We start from the raw sequence: 23,076 nt of genomic DNA, 5'->3' as shown, positions 1-23,076 counted from the left end.
AAATCCAAACAAATCATACACTAAATAAAAAAACTTACCCATTACAGTATATGCAACAACATTGACTGCTTCTTTTCTATTAACCATTGTGGCCGTCAGCACTAATCACCGATATCTTTTGTTGTCTTCTTTTCTCTCGAAACCCAAAATATCAATACTTCAACTTCAATCGTTCACTCTTACCCTTAACTTGGAAGTTCCAATCTTTCAATCGTCCAACCTTGAACCCTAAAATTGATTTCCAGCCCTAAGCCCGTTAATCCCAACCGATTTTCTTCTCTTCTCTTTAATTCCAATCGATTTTTTTTACCCTAATCCAATCCATCTTTTCTTTTTTTTTTCCTCAAAACTTGTCTAAACATTTAATCCTTCGGCTCCTCGTCCAACATGACAAATTAATTGGCCACGTTAGCTTTCTTGTTAAGCCTATATTGAAAAATGTTAATGTGATGACTGATTTGTTATTTTTTAAAAGTTAAGTGATTGAATTGAAAGCAGAGTAACTGTTTTGTCAATAACATCAAAGGTTGAGTGATTGTTGGTGCAATTTACCCTATTATAATATCATTGATTTACTTTTTTCCTTCCTAGCTTCCACTGTCTTCTTCCCTTTCCTCCCAGAAAAACCCTTTTCCGACTCTGAGATAAATAAAAACAAAAACCAAAGAAAAACCGTTAAGAAAAATGCCATTCATATCGAAAATCCAAAGGCAAACGGATTACAATCGATTTCCTTCATCAACTCCCATTGTCATCGATAATGGCGCTTCCTATTTTCGTATTGGGTAATTTAACCAAACAAAAACCTAACCTTTTTCCTTTCTGTTTTTAATAATTTTATCTACGTACATTTCTTCCCCTAAATTATTTTTTCTCCATTTCTCAGTTGGGCAGGAGAGACTGAGCCACGGGTTATTTTCCGTAACATTGTTCAAAGACCACGCCACAAATCCACCGGTATTTTTTTGTTTCTTCTACTAATTATTTTAAGTAAAACCTTAATAAATTATATTAACTGAGGTCAAAAATTAATTTTTTGGGGTCTTTTACTCTTTTTTTTTTCCAGGGGAAACTGTGACAGTTGTTGGTGACCATGATACTGCTTTACTGAAACACTTTGATTGCACCCGTTCAGGCCCTCGCTCCGCTTTCGATAGCAATGTTGTTTTTCAGTTTGAAATCATGGAATATGTATGTAAAATTTTAACTTATTGATGTTTTTCTATTGTATGAAATTATGAGAAGTAATGAAATCAAAATTGAGTCCGAATCTGAAATAGAAATGCTTTTGTTCTTGTCTTTGCAGATTCTTGACTTTGCTTTTGATCGGTTGGGCGCAAATGGATCTCGGGTATCATGATAAGTTTATGGCTTCTTTTGAATGATCTAATGTTCTTCTAGTTTTGTTGGTAATTAGGACAAGTTTAGCAGTATGTGAATCTCAGGTACAATGATAAGTTTCATCTCTTGAATGATCTAATGTGCCTCCTTTTTTTTGGCAATTAGGAATAGTTTAGCAGTATGTGAATTGTCATTGGATGGTAGTTTCTAGGGGAACTTAAAATGTGTCTTCTTTGAACATTCGTATACCGGAAAATGTTTAGGGCATGGACTTGGTTTTCACATTTTTCCTTGATGTTGCATTGTTTTATTGGCTGCCATTTTCACGATCAATACTTTCTATATTTGATGCATAAATTTAATTTATTCTTTACTATTTCATTTATTATTTGAGGGCAGAACAGATCGATCATCCTATCCTGATCACGGAATGTGTGTGCAACCCAGTTCAGTCTCGCAGTAAAATGGCAGAACTTCTTTTTGAGACTTATGGTGTTCCATCTGTAGGTATAAAGTACTCTTTTTTATGTTGCACAACATATCAGGCTCATACTAAGCAATATATGGTCTTGCTCTCTCACCATATATATGTATGATGTTTAAATTTTTCGCCTTGTGATTGCAGCATTTGGTGTTGATGCTGCATTCAGCTATAAGTATAATCAGCAGCGTGGCATTTGTCAGAAAGACGGTCTAGCTATCTGCCCAGGATTTACCACAACTCATGTCATTCCGGTTTGTTTCCCAGCCTTCATAAATTACCTCAATGCATATACTTGCAAAGCTGAAGTCGTCATTATTTAATTTTCGAGCATGCTGAATAGTTGGCATGATGAGATTAACATGATAAGTTAGTTTCTTCATAGAATTTTCCTTAAAATTCTTGTTATATTTTAGCATCATTAAAAATGTAAAGCATTGTGACCGAGGCACCGAATATTAGATTCAATTAACAAGATGCAAGCATTGAAGTTCAGATTTATGGTGTGGTTTGTTTGACTTCAGTTTGTTGATGGGGAGCCTGTATACAGAGGATGCTGCCGAACTAACATTGGTGGATATCATGTCACAGACAATTTGAAGCAACTTCTTTCACTTAAGTATCCTCATCATATGTGAGTATATATCAAGCTGGATTGCAAGAATCTGGACCTGCTTGCATAGAACTTCTGATAATGATTTTTTATGCTTGTAATAGGGCTAGATTCACATGGGAAAAGATTGAAGACTTGAAGATGGAACACTGCTATATTGCACCTGATTATGCTTTAGAAGCTCGATTATTTCTGGTAATGGCTTCAGCTTTGTTTTTTCTTCTGCTATACTTTTTGGAACTGCTAAAAGTTTGGTTATTATAACAGAAAGGGAGCAAGGAAGCTGAAGATAAAACCAGGTGTTGGCAGCTGCCATGGGTTCCGCCACCAATTGAAGAACCTCCTTCGGAAGAAGAGATTGCAAGAAAGGCTGCTATAAAGGAAAGGCAAGGACAAAGATTGAGAGAAATGGCTGAAGCGAAGAGGTCTTCGAGAATAAATGAACTCGAAAATCAATTGCATGGATTGGAATTTCTTTTGCAACAACTTGCACAAGTTGAAGAGGAAGAAATCTCGTCCTTCCTTTCAAAAACCGGTTATGTTTCTAAACAGGAAATAGAATCAACTCTTACGAAAGTGTCACAGTCATTAAGAAAAGCAAAAGGTGAATCAAAGGTTGAACAAGCTGAAAATGAGGAGAAGGCAGATTCTTCAACGAGTGATAAGTATCCTCTTATCAACGTTCCTGATAACATGCTTACGCCTGAGCAGGTACTCCTACCTTTAATAAAAAATATTTAATATCCATTGCTGTTTAGGGTTTTGGCTTTGTTAGGCAAATACATCAATCAAGTCAACAAGTTGTATTCAATCAGGATAGATGGGAAAAAGTAAACAAAGGGTTTTTTTGTTAAGGCCTTGGGGACTGTAATGATCAGCCTTCTCAAAAATAAAGTTCTTTGTCAGGTTTATTGTCATTTCTTATTTCTTTTGGCTGAAGTTGATGATAGTATTTACTCTTGGCTCTATTATTATGACAGCTGAAGGAAAAGAAGAGGCAGATTTTTCTTAAAACAACGACCGAGGGACGGCAGCGTGCTAAACAGAAACGCTTCGAAGAAGAATTAGAACGTGAAAAGAAAACCCGGGAAGATGAAGAAAGACGTTTGTATGTCTCAACCTTATAAAGATTTTCTGACTGCAGGTTCTAATTTGCTTTCTGATGGACAATTCGTCTATTTCATTGCTTTCCCCCCTCCCCCCCATTAACAGGGAGAATCCAGAGCTTTATCTAGAACAGATGCGTACTAAATACAAAGAGTTGTACGAGAAGGTTGAGCAGCGCAAAAGACTCAAGACAAATGGAGGCCATGCAAATGGGAATAATTCGGGGGCCGTTGGTCGTGGGGAAAGATTGAATGCTGCTCAAAGAGAAAGAATGCGCCTTCTGACAACAGCAGCCTTTGATCGTGGGAAGGGTGAGGATAACTTTGGTGCCAAAGATGAAGATTGGCAGCTTTACAAACTAATGAGCAAAGATAATGATGATGACGATGATGGAGCCGATGAAGATGAAGCAGAGCTGGCTTGGGTTTGTTCTAGGCTCCAGGTCTGTTTTTTTTGCCTTGGCACATAAAAATTTATGTGGTTTTCTCCATAATTCTGTAAGATAAATGGTTTATTACTATCTCTCTGCAGGCAATTGACCCAACATTTGTCGCTAAACCGGAACCAACACCTTCACAGGTGGCTACCACAGAGGTACCACGTGTTCGCCTGCTCACTAAGGAAGATTTCCAAGTTGTACTTGGGGTTGAAAGGTTTCGATGTCCAGAAATATTATTCCACCCCAACTTGGTCGGAATTGATCAAGCAGGTTTAGATGAGATGACAGGGGCCTCGATAAGGAGGTTGGCGAGTAAGAATGAGGCATTGGAGGATAGGTTAACCAGTTCTATCTTTATGACAGGTGGGTGCAGTCTCTTCCCTGGTTTAAATGAACGTTTGGAAGCTGGAGTCCGGATGCTTCTCCCATGTGGGTCACCGATTAAGGTGGCAAGAGCATTGGATCCAGTTCTTGATGCATGGCGCGGCGCTTCGGCATATGCTGCAAACTTGCAGTTCCAACAGCAAACATTCAGTAGGGTGGATTATTACGAGAAGGGAGAGGACTGGCTTCGTCGATATCAACTGCGTTACACACTGTAAATTTATTTGGAGATGAAATTGAAATGCATATAACTCCAACAGCTTATTCTTAAACATGTTATGTGCTTAGACTTTTAACTCCTGCCATTGGATGTTATGCAATTTAAGATTTTTGCTTCTCTAATTCCCACAGTTAATGAAAATAGAATATATTTCAAGTAGCAAAGTAAACGTTCGAACTCGATTTATAAGCAAATCTTTTTTTACCATTCAGATCTGATGCGATCAATGCATATTTCTAAAACACACATCAATGCGATCAACTCATATTGCAGGTTCTTTGAACAAAATTCTCATGGTAGTAGTAATTTTCAAGTCGAGGTAAAAACAAGGTGATAACTTACATTACATACTTTCATACTTATATTTTTTAAATTTAAATATTTATGTATGATACATTCGAACATGAATACAAAATATAATCTTCAAAGACTAGTATTAATATATTTTATTTGCATTTATTTTTTTTAAATAACTAATGAAAAAGGGAAAAAAAATTAAAACCAGACAAGTCTTACAAACAAAAAATCCAATTGAAATGATAATAATAGACTTAATTAGAATTATTTGAAATTTGGCTAAATTAGCAGAATATACTATTTTTTTAATTAAGTCTTGAGGTCGTTTTAAACTTTAATTAAGGAAATAGGTCATTTTTAGGAGAGAGAAAGTGAAAGCGCATCTAACTGGGCACGCTTTCACTTTCTCTCTCCAGGGTTAAGGCTTTTTATTTTTTTAGGCCTTGTTTGGGTCACATGAATGGCTTAGCCATTCCTCCCTTATTCAACACAACGGTCTTATTCAGGGTTTGGTTAGCTGTAAAGCCTATTCAATGGAATAGCTATTACAGCCTTATTCCTCAAAATCACTGAATAGCAATTCAACGCCATCACTAATGAATGGCTATTCAACACTTCCAGTAATACACAAAATTATTTTTCTTTCCTTTTCTACCCATCTCACATCTCTTCAAACTCCCTACTCCCATCTGAGTTTTTTTCAACAAATCTAGATTATCGTGCGGTATGAAATTTCTCTATTTTATTTAAACTTTTTCTTCTTACTTTCTCTTTATCCTCACCATTCTCCTAATATACCTATATAGAACATTTGGAGTGAGCAAGAATAGGGGTTTGAAAGAACAACAGCAGCAGCCATGGTGAAGAAGATTAGCGTAACAAAGAAAGCCTTGATTCCAGGTTTAATCAAACCCTCAAGAATGTCCAAGGGTACCTCTTTCTAATCGTTCCAATTTCCCATTACTTTTCTTCCTCTATTTTCTTTCTGGTTTCTCAATGTTGATTTTGGATTGTTCTTTTTCATTGGATTTAGAGAAATACCTTTTGATCTTTCGAATTTCAGTTTTGATTCTAAATTCCTGTGGAAGAATTTTTCCTCTTTTGGGAGAAATTTTGATGCCGCAAAAATTTTTAATTAGGTTTATTGGGTTTAATTTGTTGCGGTTTGTACTTAAATTGAAAGCACCTTTTGGGAATTAAAGCTAGATCTCACAAGTTCTACTTAATGGCATAACCTAGTTTTTTTTCTTTTGGAAGATGATCCTTTCATCTTTGTGCTTAGATCATAGTATTTATCTATTTTTCCCTAAAAAGTCTGATATTTTGGTTTATGTTGTAATTTGATCATGGCATTGTTGTTGAGGAATCATAGGCATCATAGGGGTTCAAAAAGGGTTACTCATTGTCTTTTAGCATGGAGGGAGAGGCCATGAATTTGGCATATTAAATAGTTGGTTCTTCAAATTAAGAAGTTAGAGAGGTGGGAGACGGTTAAAGTGGTAAAGGCAAGGAGAAATTTTGTGCTCGTAAGGAAGAATTCGGTAAGTATTCCTTGAAATTTACACACACTTACTCGTTTAGTTAATTGTCAAGTCGAATTAAACTAGTTGGTGACTTCAATTGAGTTTTCTAAATTTTATTATTAAACTGTCAATTAGCTGCTATTGATTTTTGGTTAGGAGCAAATAAATCATGTTAGAAATTTGAAGAAATGGTTGTAAATAAAAAAAAAAGGTTGTTTTTGGTTATGGTGTGAGTTGAAGTTATTTCTTGAATGATTTATTGTACTCTAATGCTGGTATGTGTGATGAAAATTGAAGGAAAAGTCTTGATGATTGTTAGTTGTTGAGTGAACTATCGAGGAGTGCAAACTCCATGCATGCTATCAAAATATGACTTTTTATAATGAAATTAAGGTAACCTGCTGCTGGAATTGATTAAATATTAATGTCCTAAGCTGAAATTAGAAGATGTCATAGTTATAATTAAGATTTCCTACTGCTTGGTCTTGATTAAAATGTAATTATTTATGCTATAAGTATTTATGTTGTCTTAAACCATTATGTAAAGTGGATTAATTGTCGTAATTTAAACGGTCTTAATAATGAAATTGTGGTATCTTCAAACGACAAATTAGGAGGGGTTATAGCTGTGATTTATAGTGCTTTGGTACTGTGGTTAAAATGTATAACTCTGGGATTGATATTGATGATGTGTCGTTAATGAGTAAATTACGTTTTATTTGACGAATGACTTGTTATTTTAGAAGTACAAATTGAGTGTTGCTAATGGTGAGTTTTCTTTAAACTCGTTTTGTTATTTTCATGCTTAAAATATATATATATTAAATTAGCATTGATGTTTTGGTTTCGATTTAATGGCTGAAAATGTTCTTTAAAATTTCAAGGCTACTTACTATCTAGCATTAGCTAGATTCGTTTATTGAAGTTTAAATGCTGCTCGGAAATAGTGTAAAAATTACTGCTATCCAATTTTGTGCCCCTATTATGCTGTCCAAAATTTGAACAAATTAATGGTTCTATTTTCATGTCAATTGAGGGCTGTAAAGACAGTCCCATTTGTTGCATTATGCTATTCAGTTTTGGGACCAAATAATTGAGTATTACTGGATTAAAAATCATAGATTGTTGCTGTGATGAACTAATAAGTTTTAATACTATTGAGTGTGTTCTTGCGGGATAAAAATGCTCTGCATGTTGTTGTCTTGTGCTGTCCAAAATAGGACAAATCGAATGTGCTTGTGAGTGTGTTTTTCAAAGGAAACTTTGCAAAATCTCATGTTTAAATTCTGAAGTTTGTATGCAGCTAAGCAGGGGCGGAGCCAGGGGGGCTGGCATGGACCCCGGCCCCCCCTAAAATGGAAAATTATTATTTTGGCCGTTAAACTTTTTTAAAAATTTTAAATTAGTAAAGGCAAAATTGCACTTTGGCCCCCCTCTAAAATTATAAAAATTCAATTTAATCCTTTACAAATTATAAAGATATAAACTATAAAAAATTAAAATTTCATCCGACCCCCTAAAAAAATTTTCTAGCTTTGCCCCTGCAGGTAAGCTATGGTTGTAGGGGTTTATAAATCGAGTCTAGTAGCTAAAATATTATGTTATTCTTACTAAGTTCGGTTGTTAGTAGTGAAGTAAAAATTTGACAATTAAATGCTTAAATGACTGCTGGAAACTACAGCTTGAAAGCTCATTATTCCAGCATGTAAATACTTATTTGAATGTGCTGTAATATGTAGAGCAATTGGTCTGCTGCATGTATGAAATAAAAGAAAACAATAGTTGTTAAATATTAGTTTTTGTTGCTGATCGAAAGGTTAAATTCGTTGTTAAAGGGGATGTACATTGGTGTTAATTAAGCTGTTCGGATAGGGCTAATAAATCAGTTTGAATGTGATGCTATTAAGCTGATTTAATGTAAAGTGAACTTTTTTTTTCAGAAACAAGCACATTATGATTGATCTTGGCATCGATAATAACAAGATTAACTGGGCTCTCAAGGACAAACAGGAGTTCATAGACATTATTGGGACTGTATACCGTAAGGCAAGAAAATGTCGTGGTTTGATAATTGCTCCGAAAGATTACTCGACAAAGTACTACTATTGAGTATTCTTCCAACATGTAGTTGATAAGAATGTAAATTGTATGTAGATATGTGTGTCATTTGCAATGCTTGGTTGCATGAATGTGGAGGATAATTCAATTTGAGATGAAACTTTGAAATATATATTTTATGTGCTCTTTTTATGCTTGTTTACAGTATAGCACCTTAGCTTGGAGTGACTTTCCTTACAGTTGTTTGATAAGGAACAAGTGTTTTAATTTAACTATATAAAAATATAAATGATATGTTTATAAAGATGATAATATGTTGATTCAGCCATGGTTGTAGATGGATCTTCCAATTAACTCAATTGAAGATTATATAAACTTGATGTTTATTATATAAAAGATAAAAGAAATTTAGTAAAGGAAGAAAAAAAGTGCAAGGAAAAAATAAATGGATAATGGAACATTTAGCACATTAAATATGTGTTTAAAAATAATAAAGTAGTTATATATTATTTTTATAATATTATATATTATGATTTTTATTAAATCATAATTTAATAATAATATTAAGAATGTTATTAAATTGTATTTAATAATACTTATGTTAAAATATGATTAAATTATTTATTATTTATTTTTTATTTTTATTAAATTATATTTAATAATAATTTTATTAAAATTTAAAAATAATAATCATCTATCTAAAAAAATTTTACTAAGGGTATTTTAGTCATTTAAGTCTTTTTCCTTATGCTATTACAACATCTACTCCATTCAACCAAACACAAGAATACTATTACAACTCTATTCCATTCCATTCAACCAAACAACTGAATTATTCATTACAGGTCTATTCCATTACAGCTCTATTACATTACAGCTCTATTCCATTCCCCCTAACCAAACGTGCCCTTAGGGTTTGAGTTTTTAGGGTTTTTGGTGTTGTTAGGGGTTAGGGTATTTTAAAAGTGTTCAGGGTTTTTGACTAAAACGATAGAAGTTAAGTAGTTTTGAGGGGTTGGGGATGTGATAACGCGCCTCGGTACACATACATTTCATATGTCATAGCGAGTAGAGGTGTCCATGGGTCGTGCCCAACAGAAATTTAAGGCCCGTTTGTTAGGTTTGAGCCTGACCCAAAAAACGAGTTTAAAATTTTGCCAAAGCCCGGCTCGGATAAAAATGTTAAAACCCGAGCCCAACCCTACCCGCCCATATTAATTTTTTTTATATATTTTTCAAAATATATAATATATCAAAAATACTAAAAACATTAAAAAAATGTTTCCTAACAAATTGAAAATAAATTAAAAAATGCGTATACTTTAATAACACTAAGATATATGCAACTTAACAAGCAAATGCCTCTAAAATAATAACAAAATTAACAATAAAACAAGATTTATACAATAATCAAACAATAACAACAAAATAAAAACAACATAATTGTAAAATAGTAGTAAAATAGTGGAAAAAAAGAAAGAAAATAATATGAAAACAAGAAAACAGTAAAAAAAAACATTTTTTTTGTATATTCGGGCCGGGCTGGGTTTGGGCCAAAAAAGCCTTACTTGAGGCCGACCCATTTTCAAAACGGGCTTTATTTTTTTTGCCCAAGCCTATTTTTGGGCCTATATTTTTATCCAAATCCTCCCATTTTTTAGGCAGGCTTTCAGACCTAGTCGAGTGGCCCGACTTATGGATAGGTCTAATGGTTGGATAAGACCATCACTTGAGGAACCCATCATGGGGAAATCTGATTTTGAGGTAATAATGCTCGATATGACCAAGGGTGGAAGTCCTAGTTGGCGGCCGTGATGCAGTCATGGGTTCGAGTATAACTAGGACCAGAGTGACGGTCGTTACGCGATCAGGAGGTCAAGCATTTTAGATACCCACAAATGATGCCTTATAAATACTATACATAATATTGAGGTCATAACCATACGATAAAACTCTAGGGATTTTCGTTGTAACATTTTCGAAGGCTGACACCGATGTGGACACAAGAGAACTTTCAGGTGGAGAACGGATGTTCCGACACAGTAGAGGTCAAACTCGGGTCGACGCGACAGCGATTGTAGTTATTAATGGGTTGTTTAATAACAACAACCGTCGTCGCCCCAAAAAGAGTATCACCTTTACTGCACCGCAATAGCCACTCCTTGCTAAGAGTCCTCTTGCATCCATGACGATGCTGACATTAGAATAAGAAGGAAGGTTAAAGGTATCGATTACCAGAAAATAGAGAAAAAAAGTATACAACTAGAAGCCCTAGAGTTTTTCCGTATGAATATGCCCTCAAACTTCTGTATGATATTTATAGGACATCATTTTGGGGTATTTAAAAAGATTGAGTTCGTGGCCACATGACAACTATCAAATGGCTCATCTGTTATACCCCGATCCATTACTGTATAACAGTCGTTGATTGAGATCTCCACACCAACTTCCACCATTGACTATAAAAAATAAAATCACCCTATAACTGACTTTTCTAGGATAAGCTTCGGAGGTAATGATCCCATCTCGACATGATATATGAAATGTATACAGCTCGAAGCGATATCGCATCATCGATGTCTCAAGAATAGCTCGAACGTAAACCAAATATTTTTAGCAACTGAAATTTTTAAGACCGAAAATGATTTATAGTAGAGGAATTGAGAGGATTGGGGAGAAATTATATGACTGAAGGATGATGAAGCTTGGTGTGTGTGAGCCCTTTTATAACTGCAAGGAAAGGTCTATTTGCAAAGAAAAACCTCGAAAGCACGCTGTAGGGGTGACGAACATATTCTAAACGTGTTTAAAACATCTGAATTATTCGAAGTGTCTGGCTTTTCACCTCGGGAAATAGGAAATTTGTTAGAAAAAACTTGCCCAGCTAAGGGAGCTTTCCTGCCATGTCAACATGGAAACTTCCTCAAGCGGGCGAGCTTTCTTTAACAAATTTCATGTCTTCTGAGAGTGAAAATACCTTTTCAGATGTCTGTAGAGCATGTTTTGCAGCGCAAAATCTCTCGAGAGCATAGGCGTGATGAAATTATATCACTTCTGAATGCATTCTAATATTTTATTTGCACCATACAATATGGAATGAATGTGTGCATTTGTAAAAAAAATTCAAAGCAGATATTTTCTTTCTCCCTATATAATTCTCTTATAAAGTGGCGTAATTTTCATAACATAGACACGCATCAAGTTAATATCAAACAGAAAAAACCTTACATCACGGGTGAGAGTTGTTTGTACTCCTTTGGACAACTCTCAACTTTTTTTTTTGCGTTTGTTTATCCAATTCATGACTGATATTAAAATGAGTCGACAAGTGAAATCTTTTATATACTACGACAGTCAAATTTGTAACACAGATGTCGGAGTGGTGTTTGTAGGAGTGAAGTCTGTGAAATTTACATTCAATAGTACCATTCAAATGCGTGAGCTACGGACTAGAATTAGAAGGAAAGTCAAGGGATCGACCCGGGGAAGTTGCAATGCATATTTCTTACTTTTGCTGTTTGATATGACAATGGCACGCATCTCGAGATGATTATATCATCGCACATCTTAAGCAAAAATGTTGTTATTGAGTTGTGCGTTAAGTTCACCGATGCTGATGGATCTGACCCATCTTTGACTACCCTTACGGTACGGGTATCGAAGTTGAAGTAGAAAGTTCTACTACATAATTGTGCTGTGGGTTTTCTGGATTGCTACAAAGTGGCTACTACGATGTTCTTGAAACATCTATAGACACACTTATCGATCTTCGGCATCGATCTAAACTTTAGGGGTCAGTACCAGTTAGGGTATCAGCATAACCAAAATCTAGACACTCGAGCTCAATATTCAATTAGTGTGTTCAATTTTAACTTCGGCACTGGGTCAATGTTATCAGACAGAAGTAGTTATAACAAGGGATCATTGACGTACATCGAACATGAACCCATTGAATATTTTGGCAAACACATGGGTTACAGGAGAAACAATGACCTACTCCTTTCGATGGGGGTCGGGGAGGGTACGTCCAACACTTTGCTCGAAAGTGAGAATAAAGGCCCAGAAGAGGAAGGAGATGCACATGAGGATGAAGGGGCTGTAGACACAAACAAGGGAGATGAGTCAGAACCTCAGCCAATCTGGTAGCGCAGGCTGGATGGTTCAGAAGTCCGAACTGGATCCAGTTACAATGGAGTCAGAACCTTGCAAGTCTGATGATAATACCTCAAAAAATACTCTGGATCTAGATGCACGATTCATAATGTATGAACATTTGCCCTACATAATGAACATCCACTTATCGGTTGAGGTTGGTTTAGAGTTTTCATGGCTTTTGCACATAACACATGGTCATACAGAATATATCGTGATGTACGAGTATTGGAAGTTAGAATGGAATACCTGAAAAAGATGTGTTCCTTGCTGCATTGAAGTAGTACAGTTTCAAGAACGGCATGAACTACTACGTTACGAAGTCATGTTCTGAGAAATTCAACAAAAAGTGGGCAACAGAGGACGAGAGGTGTAGGTGAAAAATTATGACGTCTTACCGGAGAAAAATTAGGATGTGGATGATAAAGAAGTATTCCAGTCCTCATACATTTGTTGCGACGCGTGCAAGTCAGGACCATCCAAGGCTTGACTCGGACATAATTGCTGACATTATTCTATTGATACTGAAGGCTAGTCCCTAGATTCAAATACCAATGTTAATTGCTAACATATGTTGCTAGTACTAGTACACTCTAACGTACTACAAAGTGTGGGTTGCAAAATAGATGGCTATGGAGAAATTGTATCACGAGTGGGATGGTTCATATAACTATCTATGGCAATGGTGTTAGGTATTGGATCGGTACGTACCAAGTTCCGTAACCAATCTCAAAACCCGCTCAACATACTACGACGATCAATTGGTTCTTAGGAAAAGAGTATTCCACCAGTTCTTTTGGACATTTGAGTAATGCATAGAGGCATTTGTTGCTTGTTGCTCAGGATAGTAATTGGATGATTTTGCCTATAGCATTCACAATAACTCTCAGAGAAACGACAGATGATTTGGATTTCTTCCTAAGCCGATTGCATTACCGCGTTTGCCCACAGTGCAACATATGTATCATATTAGACAAGGGAATTGAAATACTCTCAGCAATTGATCGTCATGGAGCCCTTTAGGATCACACTCATCATCAGTATTGCATAAAACATGTGGGATCTAAGTACCATAAAAACTATCATTTGGCAATTGAGCGAGATCTAGTTATCGACATGGGTTTGTAGTTCAAACTATGTATTCACTGCACATCGAATATTCACACCAGGTTATTTTATTGTACTAATCGATAGCTATTTCTCGATAGGTTACAAGCTCGTTAAACATCGATTCCATTAAATGTTGAACAACTTGAGCACTATTAATGCCTACGGGGCGGCATATGTGTCAAATATACCATTTGAAAAGTGGACATAGTCGTACGACGGGGGTTTACGATATGAGCACATAATGTTAAGCTTGGCCGAGTGTATCAATTCTGTATTGAATGGGGCACGTCATTTTTCGGTAACATCGATTGTCAAAGAGACATATTTTTGACTAACTGTCTTGTTTTTTTAGAGGACGATGGCGTATGCTGGACAGATAATGAGCGGCGGTACATTATACGATGACGTGATGAAAGAGATTCGACAAAGTACAGCGAGAGCAAACATCATGGATATAGTGTGCCACTCGCATTGGAACCTTGATTTTTGAGTTACAGAGCATGCTAGGCTTGACCAGGAAATGTCAGATGTATCTTATCGTGTAAACCTAATGGAAGGGACCTATGATTGTGAGAAATTCCAAGCACTTCGATTCCTATACGCACATATAATTGCCCTATGTGGGAATGTACTGATTGAGTACATACTTTACATCAACGACGTCTACCAACTAGAATGCATTCATAGTGTATAGAGTTCTGAATTTCCACTCATCCCAGATAAAAGTATATGGCAACTGATATCCAGAGGTTCAAGTTAGTGCCAAACAAGGACCTAAGTCACTTTCGAAAGGGCACTTGAATTTCACCTGGATAAGAAACAATATATATATTCGGAAGAAACATGATCAATAGAAATTATACGAGTTTGTAGAAACCCAAGGCATATGAAGGCAACATCTTCTCTGTACTGGGATACTTTAGGGCCTCAGCATCGATAACATTACTTTCTACCAAATTTCATATTCATTAGCATGCTTTGCGTATTCCTTTTAGTTTAATTTGTAATTTATTGTTAACTTACGCATAATTCATGATAGATAGTAATAAAGACAAATGTATTTTTGAATGAATAATCTCAGTTTTTTTATTTATGACATATTTATATTTACATTACAATATTTATAACAAAAAATACACTCAATCATGTAGTCAGAGAGAATGTGTGCCATAAGGCGGTGGACTAAGGTTGCATGAAAATTTTTTGCGTACAACCGGAGGTGCATTCGGAGGTGTATATGGAGGTGCAAACCTATAGACTTCCTTCTCATCGTCATTGTCACCTAAATATATACCTAGCACTGCCCCTAGGCAATTATTTCTTTGGGTTCGATAGCGTTATCATCTTCCTCTATGGTCGATTGCTATGTCATCCTCGCCCGCCATTGTGTATCCACCACTCCCATGTTCGGTGGTTGCGACGATGAGCCACCCCGGTAAAACAGTAATGTGTGCAGTGTTTGAGTCAATATAGGCGTGTAATCATAAGGTGCCCCAAATTCCTGGTAAGTCGACATCGATCCGAGCATTGACATCAGTATCGACTGTTACATAGGTGTTTGTATCGGTATCGTCATTAGTGGTAGTCCATACATCAAAATTTGTCTCGACATGAAGTTCGGTATCGACATCGATATGGAGGTGTAATATACGGGAGATGTTGGTGTCTTAAAATATGTACCTACAGGAATAGAAGAACCGGCCACGTGTGGTGGTGGTCCATAATGCGATGGTGCTTGTGAAAAAAACATGGGGTTAGTGAATTGAATAAGAATATATGGAGTGAGTTGACCTGGATATTGCATAGCCACAAGCGATGTATCTTCTGCTGGAGCCAATGACAAACCCGTCGTACGATCGCGTCCTCTCCTATGCTGCTGTAGCAATCGACGTTACCTCTTAGGCCGAATTTGCTTACTCCTTACCTTCAGTGGTAGCAAATACGACTTACCAACGATTTTGAACCATGTCAAGTAATCATTAGTTGTAACTATGTCCGCCAAGAAAAATGGTTCGCAGGCTCGTATGGATTCCATCCTACGATCTGAAGTCTAAATGTGTTCCTTGTGCTTCTCCGCCCTATCCTCGTCGTTCTTCCCCCACATGTCCACCTTGTGCAGTTCTTTCATGTCTCGTAGTGGCAATGGAATTTGTTGCTTATACTTGAACTACCATAGAACCTGGTCCAACTCATGCATTTCTATTATCGCATGCACGATCAATGGCACTTTCGAGTCTCACATCTCCCGATTAAGTAACATTTTCGACGAGATGTAAGATATAATCTCAAGGTTGACATACAACATTCATTCAAACTGAAAAATAGAATTGTAAATATCATTACGTACTAATTTTTTAATGAATCATTGTGTAATTAATATAGGTTTAAAAAGGATCGGTAATTGTCCTCAATTTCCGTAACAGTAGCCTAACATTTTCCAACTTGTCAGGCAGTCTCACGAAACTCGGCTCATGGTTCCACCTATACAAGTGATATATTAGTCGAAACATATAATAAATAAAAATATTTATTGCACAAATTACATATTTATTAATAAATGATTTTTACCTCGTCACCAACGAGAACATGTATGGGTCAATCATTTTAGGACATAGAAACGGTATTCGCCACCAGGCCCACGGTTGCAGCAGTAGCAGGCAACCACTAATCGATATCTATCTGATTGTGTTACCCGACAAAGCTCCCGGTATAACGTGGACAACACGGTAGATCTCTAACTTAGTTTTATGCATTCATTGAAGTCCGCTAGATGTAGAAGCCACCTTACATGCACCAAATTTCTAGATTTATCGGGCATTAAAATGCCCCCGATTAACCTAATGATGAATGATCGAGCATATTGTTATATGACCTCCTCCGTTGTGTCGTCGAGAAGCTTATCAAAATTTGTCTCTAACTAGTTGATTGACATCCGACCACCTACGGACTTATTCGGGACCTTTCCCAATATTCCCATGTAGAGGTCCACTTTCCCCCGAACCACCGTTGATCCTGTGATGACTGGCCCATTCACCGACAGACCAAGCTGTAATGCTATATCTTCGAGTGTGATTGTACACTAGCCTCATGAAATATGAAATGTGTATGTTTCAGGCCTCCATATTTCCACCAATGCGGTGATTAGTGTGGGATCGAGTTTGCAACCCCCTTACATGTGAGACACATACAATAATCTAGGCTCTTGCAAGTAACCACGAATTTCAAGGACAGAAGGCTCCCTCATATTATGTATGAATGCCTTCAGCACACGGTCATTTGCCTATTTATATTATAAAAAATTATTTATATTTATAAAACAAATTAACATAATTAAAAAAATAAAATTTTAAATTTCGCCTTACCATTACTAATTGGGCGACGGAAATATGGTTGTCGTCGAAGTAGATCAGAGAGGCGTCTATTCTCGAGAAATCAATTTGAACGAATAAAATACGATATAATTTAAAAAACAATATTTTTAAATGAAAATATAAATAATTATTGAATAAAAAGCTTGAGAGAGTTTGAGAAAAGGATGTGAATGAAAAAAATAAAATTTGGGGGTATTTATAGATTAAAAAATATTATCGTTGAGATTTTAATTTTTTTTACCGTTTGGTGCGACAATAGTCAAAAAATTGTTGCATTTTACTATTGAGGGAAAACGCACCCAACTAGACCAACTTTCTCATGCTTTCATATTCTCTCTCCTAAAAATGATCTATTTACCTAATTAAACTTTAAACCGAGCTAAACACCTATTTAAAAAATAATTAGCATATTTTTCTAATTTAGCCTTGAAATTCAGTCACCAATTTAAATTTAAGAGTTAAAGGCACCATTGGCCCTTGTATTTTAGGGTTTGTTCTAATGTGGCCCTTATACTTTCAAAATGTCCCAATTAGCTCTCTATACTTTACTTCCAATAGCTAAAGTGGCCCCTAACCCCAAACTGTGTTATTTTTTGATGACATGGTGTTTGTGCCCAATGAGATGCGGACACGTGTAAAGCTGTTGCCTTGAAGGTTGACTGCCAATTTTTCACTTACAAAATTAAATAAATAAAGGGACCAACAGTGCCAAAATTAAATAAAATCGTCAGCTTTTTTTATAAAAAATCATTTATCGAAACAAATAATTACAAGTACTGAAATGATGCATTTTAAAAGGTTATAATTTCAAAAATCTCTAAAAGTTATAAATTCTTCCTCCAAAAACGTCATAGAATTTGGGATCCAATTGAGTTATAAACACTTTAAATTAGAACTTTATTGAACTCAATTAATGTTACGTAAAGAACATAAGCTTGGTACAGGAGTAGCATCTAATATGTAGCTTTACACCAGTTTTTCAGCAGCAGTAGCTGAAATGCTGGTTTAAAGCACCATGAAAGGTCTATACTTACTCCCTGCTCTACCCCGGGATAAACGGGCTAACGGCTGTGTGAAAGCACGTGGTGGGGTGAAGGTGATCTCTGAGGAATCTGGGCTTTGGTTGATGGGAAGAAAATTCTGCCGAAAGATTACATTATAGACGAAATACAATCACAGCAAAGGTATCAACTGGAAAAGTTTACACTTGCAATAGACAACTAAAATGCGTCGAGACATACTCCTTGTAGGAAGCGGTTTTTTCTTGAACATCGACATCAATGCTATCTCCATGTTGAGCAATGCATTTTTGTTTTTTGGTACTCCAACTAAATTTTGCAGAGGAACTTGGGGTTCTTTTGCATACTTTCTTCCATTCATTCCATATTTTCTTGCTTCTTCACTTGTCATGGTTGTTAGCTTCCAAGACATTACATTTCCTCTATAGGATTGTAGCTTTTGGCTTTCAATTATCATTGCTAAGTTGGAGTTATTGGTCATAAACATCAGTGATCACCATTCACCATTGATTGTCCTTTATATGGCTTGCTCCTTTAGATTATAAGCCTTTGAACTATACCTTAATTACCAAATTGGTCTTCAATGTTTTCTTTTAATCATGAATAGTTCTTAACGTTTTATTCCGTCACTTATGGCCTCTGGACAATAACTCTGTTAAAACGAAAAAAGCACCTGAGGCATTTTGGATGAATCAAATCGCAATATGTGGCAAAAAGACTAATTGAACTTAATTTTCTTTTTCTTCCTCTTTTTCCAATATTTCTCTCCCACTAAGTTTATCCTGCTCGAAATACTAAGCACTCAAACATTCCTCCAAGAATTGCTTGTAATTTATCATTCATGCTAACCTTACAACCAACAATCAACCATGCCTCAAATGAAATGATGAGGGCAGAAAGAATAAGGTACAACGCATTAGTTAGTTTTTACAACAAATGCTTTAAAGTATACATAGTAAATCACAAAAGCAAAAGAAATAAAATATCTAACAACATAAACTCTATTTATTAACTTGATGGTCAAGATATTCATCATTTATGTGTGACTTAGATTCGAGTTATACTAATTGTATTGATTAAACCTTTTGTATGAGATTTTTCTCACGCTGAAATAAAGTTTTCAAGGAATTATTTATGTGATCAAAGATCTCGCCCCAAATACGCCCCAAATACGCCGGTACTTTTTGTTTCTTCTTCAAATTATTTTTAAAGTAAAACCCTAATAAATTATATTAACTGAGTCAAAAGGTTTTCTTTTATTGCAGGGGGGTTTGTTTTTTTGCCGGAGAAACTGTGATAGTTGACGGCGACCGTAAATGGCAATAGAATATATTTCGAGTAATAAAACAAACCTTCGAACTCGATTTCTCTTTTTACCATTCGGATCCAATGAGATGTATGCATATTTCTAAAAACACACACGTACTGTTCTTCGAACAAAATTCTCATTGTAGTAGTAATTTACTACTTTTCAAGTCAAAGGGTAAAATCAAGCTGATAACTTTAATACTTATATATTTTTAATTTAAATATTTATATGATACATATTCCAATATGTACCTCGAAATATATGAAAATACATTAAAAAGAAACCTATAAAACACACATCCATATGAGAAACTCACCCAAATCAGATTAATATAGAAAGCAAACCAGCCAGCACCCTTTAATTTGATTATGAAAAGTTTATTTTTATTTGTCACAACCAAAAATTCCCAATCTTTGATCAGTTGATTCTTTCAATCTATTATAAAATAGATACCATATGAATACATTTTAACTTTGTAATGTACTACTCCCTACAACTAATTCAGCGAACTGTCACAGTAAAAACTATTTCAAGTCTCTTTAAATAATGAATGTTGAGCTAGTTAATGTTCAGAAGAGTAAAAGTGACCCAAAAAACAGATGGGCTGGTTGAATGGCACAAAAGCCAATCAAGCACACAAATGCAAAGAAAACTATGGAACAGACCTGCAAAAATTCATCAGACAACTCTAAACATCAAAAACTATCTAAAATATGAACAATGAATTGAGGCATTCACAGGTCAGGAGAGTAGAAGAGGTTAAACCCAGAAAAGCACACTAAACCCAGAAAAAATTCAGGGAAAAAAATTTTGGACCATTTCTCGATTTGTGCATATCATCCTTGCGGAGGAGCCATGATGATGTTCTCTATATTGTTCCAATTTTATTGGATGTTCCCGAAAGGTTTTTGTAGGTTGCTTTCTTGTATATAAAAGGCTTCGTCTTTCTGTTCCTAGCCAAGGTTGGTTTAAAACTATGATTCTGACACATGGGCTGGTTGAGCCTAGGAGGTGGCACAAAAACCTTGGGCTTGTGCTTGTGGGAACCCTTTCAGCTGCAGAAGGACTTGCTCAATACAGGCTACTTCTCACTTCCCAGTTTCCATCAAACACTCAAATAATGCAAATATTAGAGCAATCAAAAGCATGCAACATTTTAGGTTGGTTTGACACTATGACCCTAACACATGGGCTTGTTGAGTCTTTGAGGTGGCACAAAAACCTTGGACATGTAGTTGTGGGAAGAAACCTTTCATCTGCAGAAGGACTTGCTCAATACAGTCTACTTCTCACTCCCCAGTTTCCATTGAATACTCAAAAGAATATAAACATTAGAGCAAGCAAAGCATACAACAGATATTGCAGCAGTTGCAAAAAAGAAGACATTATTCAGCAAAATGAAAATAAAGAAATAATAATAAAAGAAATTGCCATGATAAACACAGAATTGACTAACTGCGAATTATAAAAAGATCAATCATCCCAAGCCGAGCTAAATTTAAACTACCATGAGCCAGTTTATCAGTTATTATTCAGTAGGCTGCATTTCTTTTTTCTTTTTGCAATATATGAAGCTCAAAGCTTCTATATTTCCTACTTAAATTGGTCTAACACCCTAACTTAATATATATCTTGCAGTAAAGCATGTTAAACTTACTCCTGCAAAATCATCAGAGTTGAAATTGGGAAAATGAGAACAAAAGGCAAAAAAGTAATTAAGATAGAAAATGGGTCCTCAAAATGTCTTTTAGATGCAAAAACTAAAAGAATTTTAGCAATTTTAAGTATTTAACACCTAAAGCATTACAAATATAGACCGCATAGAAATGCAAAGAAAACTGGGGAAGAGATGCCAAAGAAAAAAATTTAGACCATTTCTCGATTTATGCGTGTCATCCTTGCGCATGGCCGCAGGGGCCATGCTAATCTTCTCTGTATCGTTCCAATTTTATCGGATGTCCCCGAAGGGACAAAGTTTCTATCCTGGTTTCTGTTATATAAAAGCTTTTACTGTACTGTTCCTGAACGGTGCGGGATACTTGAATGGTTTCAAACTGAGACTCAAAAGCCTTGAACATTAACATCATACTAAGCACCAAAATGCAAAGAAAGAAAAAAAGAGAGAAACAGAGCTACAAAAATTCAAGTAAAGATCAGCAAACTCAGACAGCAAAAACTATCTAAAATCTGAATAGTGGATATTAAGTTATTCATAGTTAAAGAGAGTACAACAGCCCAAACCCAGAAAAACACCCTAAATTGCACTCTGAAATGAGCAAAACCCGTAAACAAGAGCATTAAACTAAGCATAAAAATGCAAATAAAACATACAAATAGATAGAAAGAAATTCGGGGGAAATACAGAAAAAAAAATCTGTGTCATTTCTCAATTTGTGTGTCTTGCGCATGCTTATCCTTTTTGTATCATTCCAATTTCATCGGATTTCCAATACACAAGAATCATGGTTCTTTTATTCTATTTAAGAGATTTTATTTTGTATTCCCAGCTGATGCGGGACAATTGTCTAGTTTCAACTTTCAAACCAAGATCCTATATGTGGGCTGGTTGAATCTTAGGGGTAACATGGAAACCATGGGCTTGCGGTTGTGGACTGTGGACGTGTCTCAACCTAATGAATGGGTCTGAATTTGAGACATCAAACCCCAGCTGATCACTTTTCCTACAAAAGGCAGGAAAGTTTCCGTGGTGCAATAGTATGTTAAAACAAACCAAAATAGCCTAACTCCGAGAGGGGATTGCCTTAAGATCAGCTCGGGTTAAGTCTGATTTGCTACCATTCAAGTTTATAACATTTGGGCACCAATAAATTAAAGGAAGAAAAAGTTGACATAATCTGATGATCCTAAGTGTTAGAAACCTAGACAACCGAAAATACTTCCATATAGTTGTTCCAACAGTTCATAACATCCATGCATGCTGAAGTGAGACTAAAGGTCCCTAAGATATATGTATCTATTGGGAAAAGAAAACGAAAACCCGATCCTCCCCCATAAATCATCTCCCTGGCCTGGATTTGTAAATTCGTAATGAGGTTCTACTAATCTCCTCAAAACTTCTTCCTGCACGTATTTTTAAAAAGTTGAAGAATTCCCAAAGTCCTGCAAACCCCATTTCGCAGTAACATAGAAACCGGTCCATTACTTATTGGTGGCACTAAAATTTTGCATGAAAAAAATTGAATTCCTTTGGTTCAACTCTACCGTACAATTTTTTATGGTGCGAATGTAATTCGTGTGATACTAAAAAAATTTGATTTTCTTCTATGGTGGCTATGGGGTTCAGGAAGTTTTTAAAAAAAATAATTTTTATTTGATTGTGTCAATGTAATTGGCGTGACTCTAAAAATTTGATTTTTTCTGGTGGTGTCAATGTAATTGGCGTGATTAGTGTCAGGTTTTTTTTTAAATAATCTTTTATTTGATGGTATCAATGTCAATGGTGTGACCTTAAGAAAATTGATTTTTTTCTTAAGATGTCAATGTAATTGGCAACACCAAAATCAAATTTTTTTTTAAATGGTTTTTTTAGTTTTTACTGGTGCTAGTGACATTGGCATCATCAGTGATTAAAAAATGTATTTTTTTGTGATACCAATGTTATTAGCGTCACTGATGTCTAAAAGTTTGAATT

The 23,076-nt window shown here is 35.6% G+C and overlaps 1 protein-coding gene, 1 long non-coding RNA gene, 1 other non-coding gene and 1 pseudogene across 5 annotated transcripts; 2 read left to right on the top strand and 2 right to left on the bottom strand.

The window, feature by feature from the left end:
* Positions 1-594: 594 nt before the first annotated feature.
* On the top strand, positions 595-4,702 carry LOC107897308 (actin-related protein 5). Of its 2 annotated transcripts, XM_016822721.2 has the most exons (12): positions 595-785; positions 887-957; positions 1,067-1,191; positions 1,307-1,351; positions 1,746-1,848; positions 1,967-2,076; positions 2,347-2,456; positions 2,540-2,630; positions 2,703-3,146; positions 3,416-3,543; positions 3,648-3,984; positions 4,074-4,702. In XM_016822721.2, the coding sequence occupies exons 1-12, from the start codon at positions 685-687 to the stop codon at positions 4,581-4,583; spliced, it is 2,175 nt and encodes a 724-aa protein (XP_016678210.2). In that variant the 5' UTR covers positions 595-684; the 3' UTR covers positions 4,584-4,702. The 2 variants fall into 2 exon arrangements, with proteins under 2 accessions (XP_016678210.2, XP_016678211.2); XM_016822722.2 differs by lacking the exons at positions 595-785; positions 887-957 and having other exon boundaries at positions 1,076-1,191; positions 1,741-1,848.
* A 649-nt stretch (positions 4,703-5,351) lies between these two features.
* On the top strand, positions 5,352-8,635 carry LOC107897307 (uncharacterized). 2 transcript variants are annotated; one of them, XR_001684102.2, is made up of 4 exons: positions 5,352-5,606; positions 5,689-5,812; positions 6,255-6,423; positions 8,346-8,635. It is a non-coding gene; the product is annotated as an uncharacterized lncRNA (long non-coding RNA). The 2 variants fall into 2 exon arrangements; XR_001684103.2 differs by lacking the exon at positions 6,255-6,423 and having other exon boundaries at positions 5,417-5,606.
* Positions 8,636-20,228: 11,593 nt separating this feature from the next.
* Positions 20,229-20,332, bottom strand: LOC121229887 (U6 spliceosomal RNA). Its single transcript, XR_005927841.1, has one exon. It is a non-coding gene; the product is annotated as a U6 spliceosomal RNA (small nuclear RNA).
* Positions 20,333-21,284: 952 nt separating this feature from the next.
* LOC121229876 (uncharacterized) lies at positions 21,285-21,395 on the bottom strand (annotated as a pseudogene).
* Positions 21,396-23,076: the final 1,681 nt, after the last annotated feature.

The sequence above is a fragment of the Gossypium hirsutum genome, chromosome A05, assembly GCF_007990345.1.
Source record: "Gossypium hirsutum isolate 1008001.06 chromosome A05, Gossypium_hirsutum_v2.1, whole genome shotgun sequence".
Taxonomy (NCBI): Eukaryota; Viridiplantae; Streptophyta; class Magnoliopsida; order Malvales; family Malvaceae; genus Gossypium; species Gossypium hirsutum.
The sequence above is the reverse complement of the archived record's forward strand: the minus strand, read 5'-3'. Positions and strand labels throughout refer to the sequence as shown.

Bases quoted from the DNA above. Each gene is read 5' to 3' on its own strand.
- LOC107897308 (XM_016822721.2), top strand. From the start codon at position 685: ATGCCATTCATATCGAAAATCCAAAGGCAAACGGATTACAATCGATTT. The intron at 1,192-1,306 runs GTATGTAAAATT...TTGTCTTTGCAG, and splicing joins AGTTTGAAATCATGGAATAT to ATTCTTGACTTTGCTTTTGA. The intron at 3,985-4,073 runs GTCTGTTTTTTT...ATCTCTCTGCAG, and splicing joins GGGTTTGTTCTAGGCTCCAG to GCAATTGACCCAACATTTGT.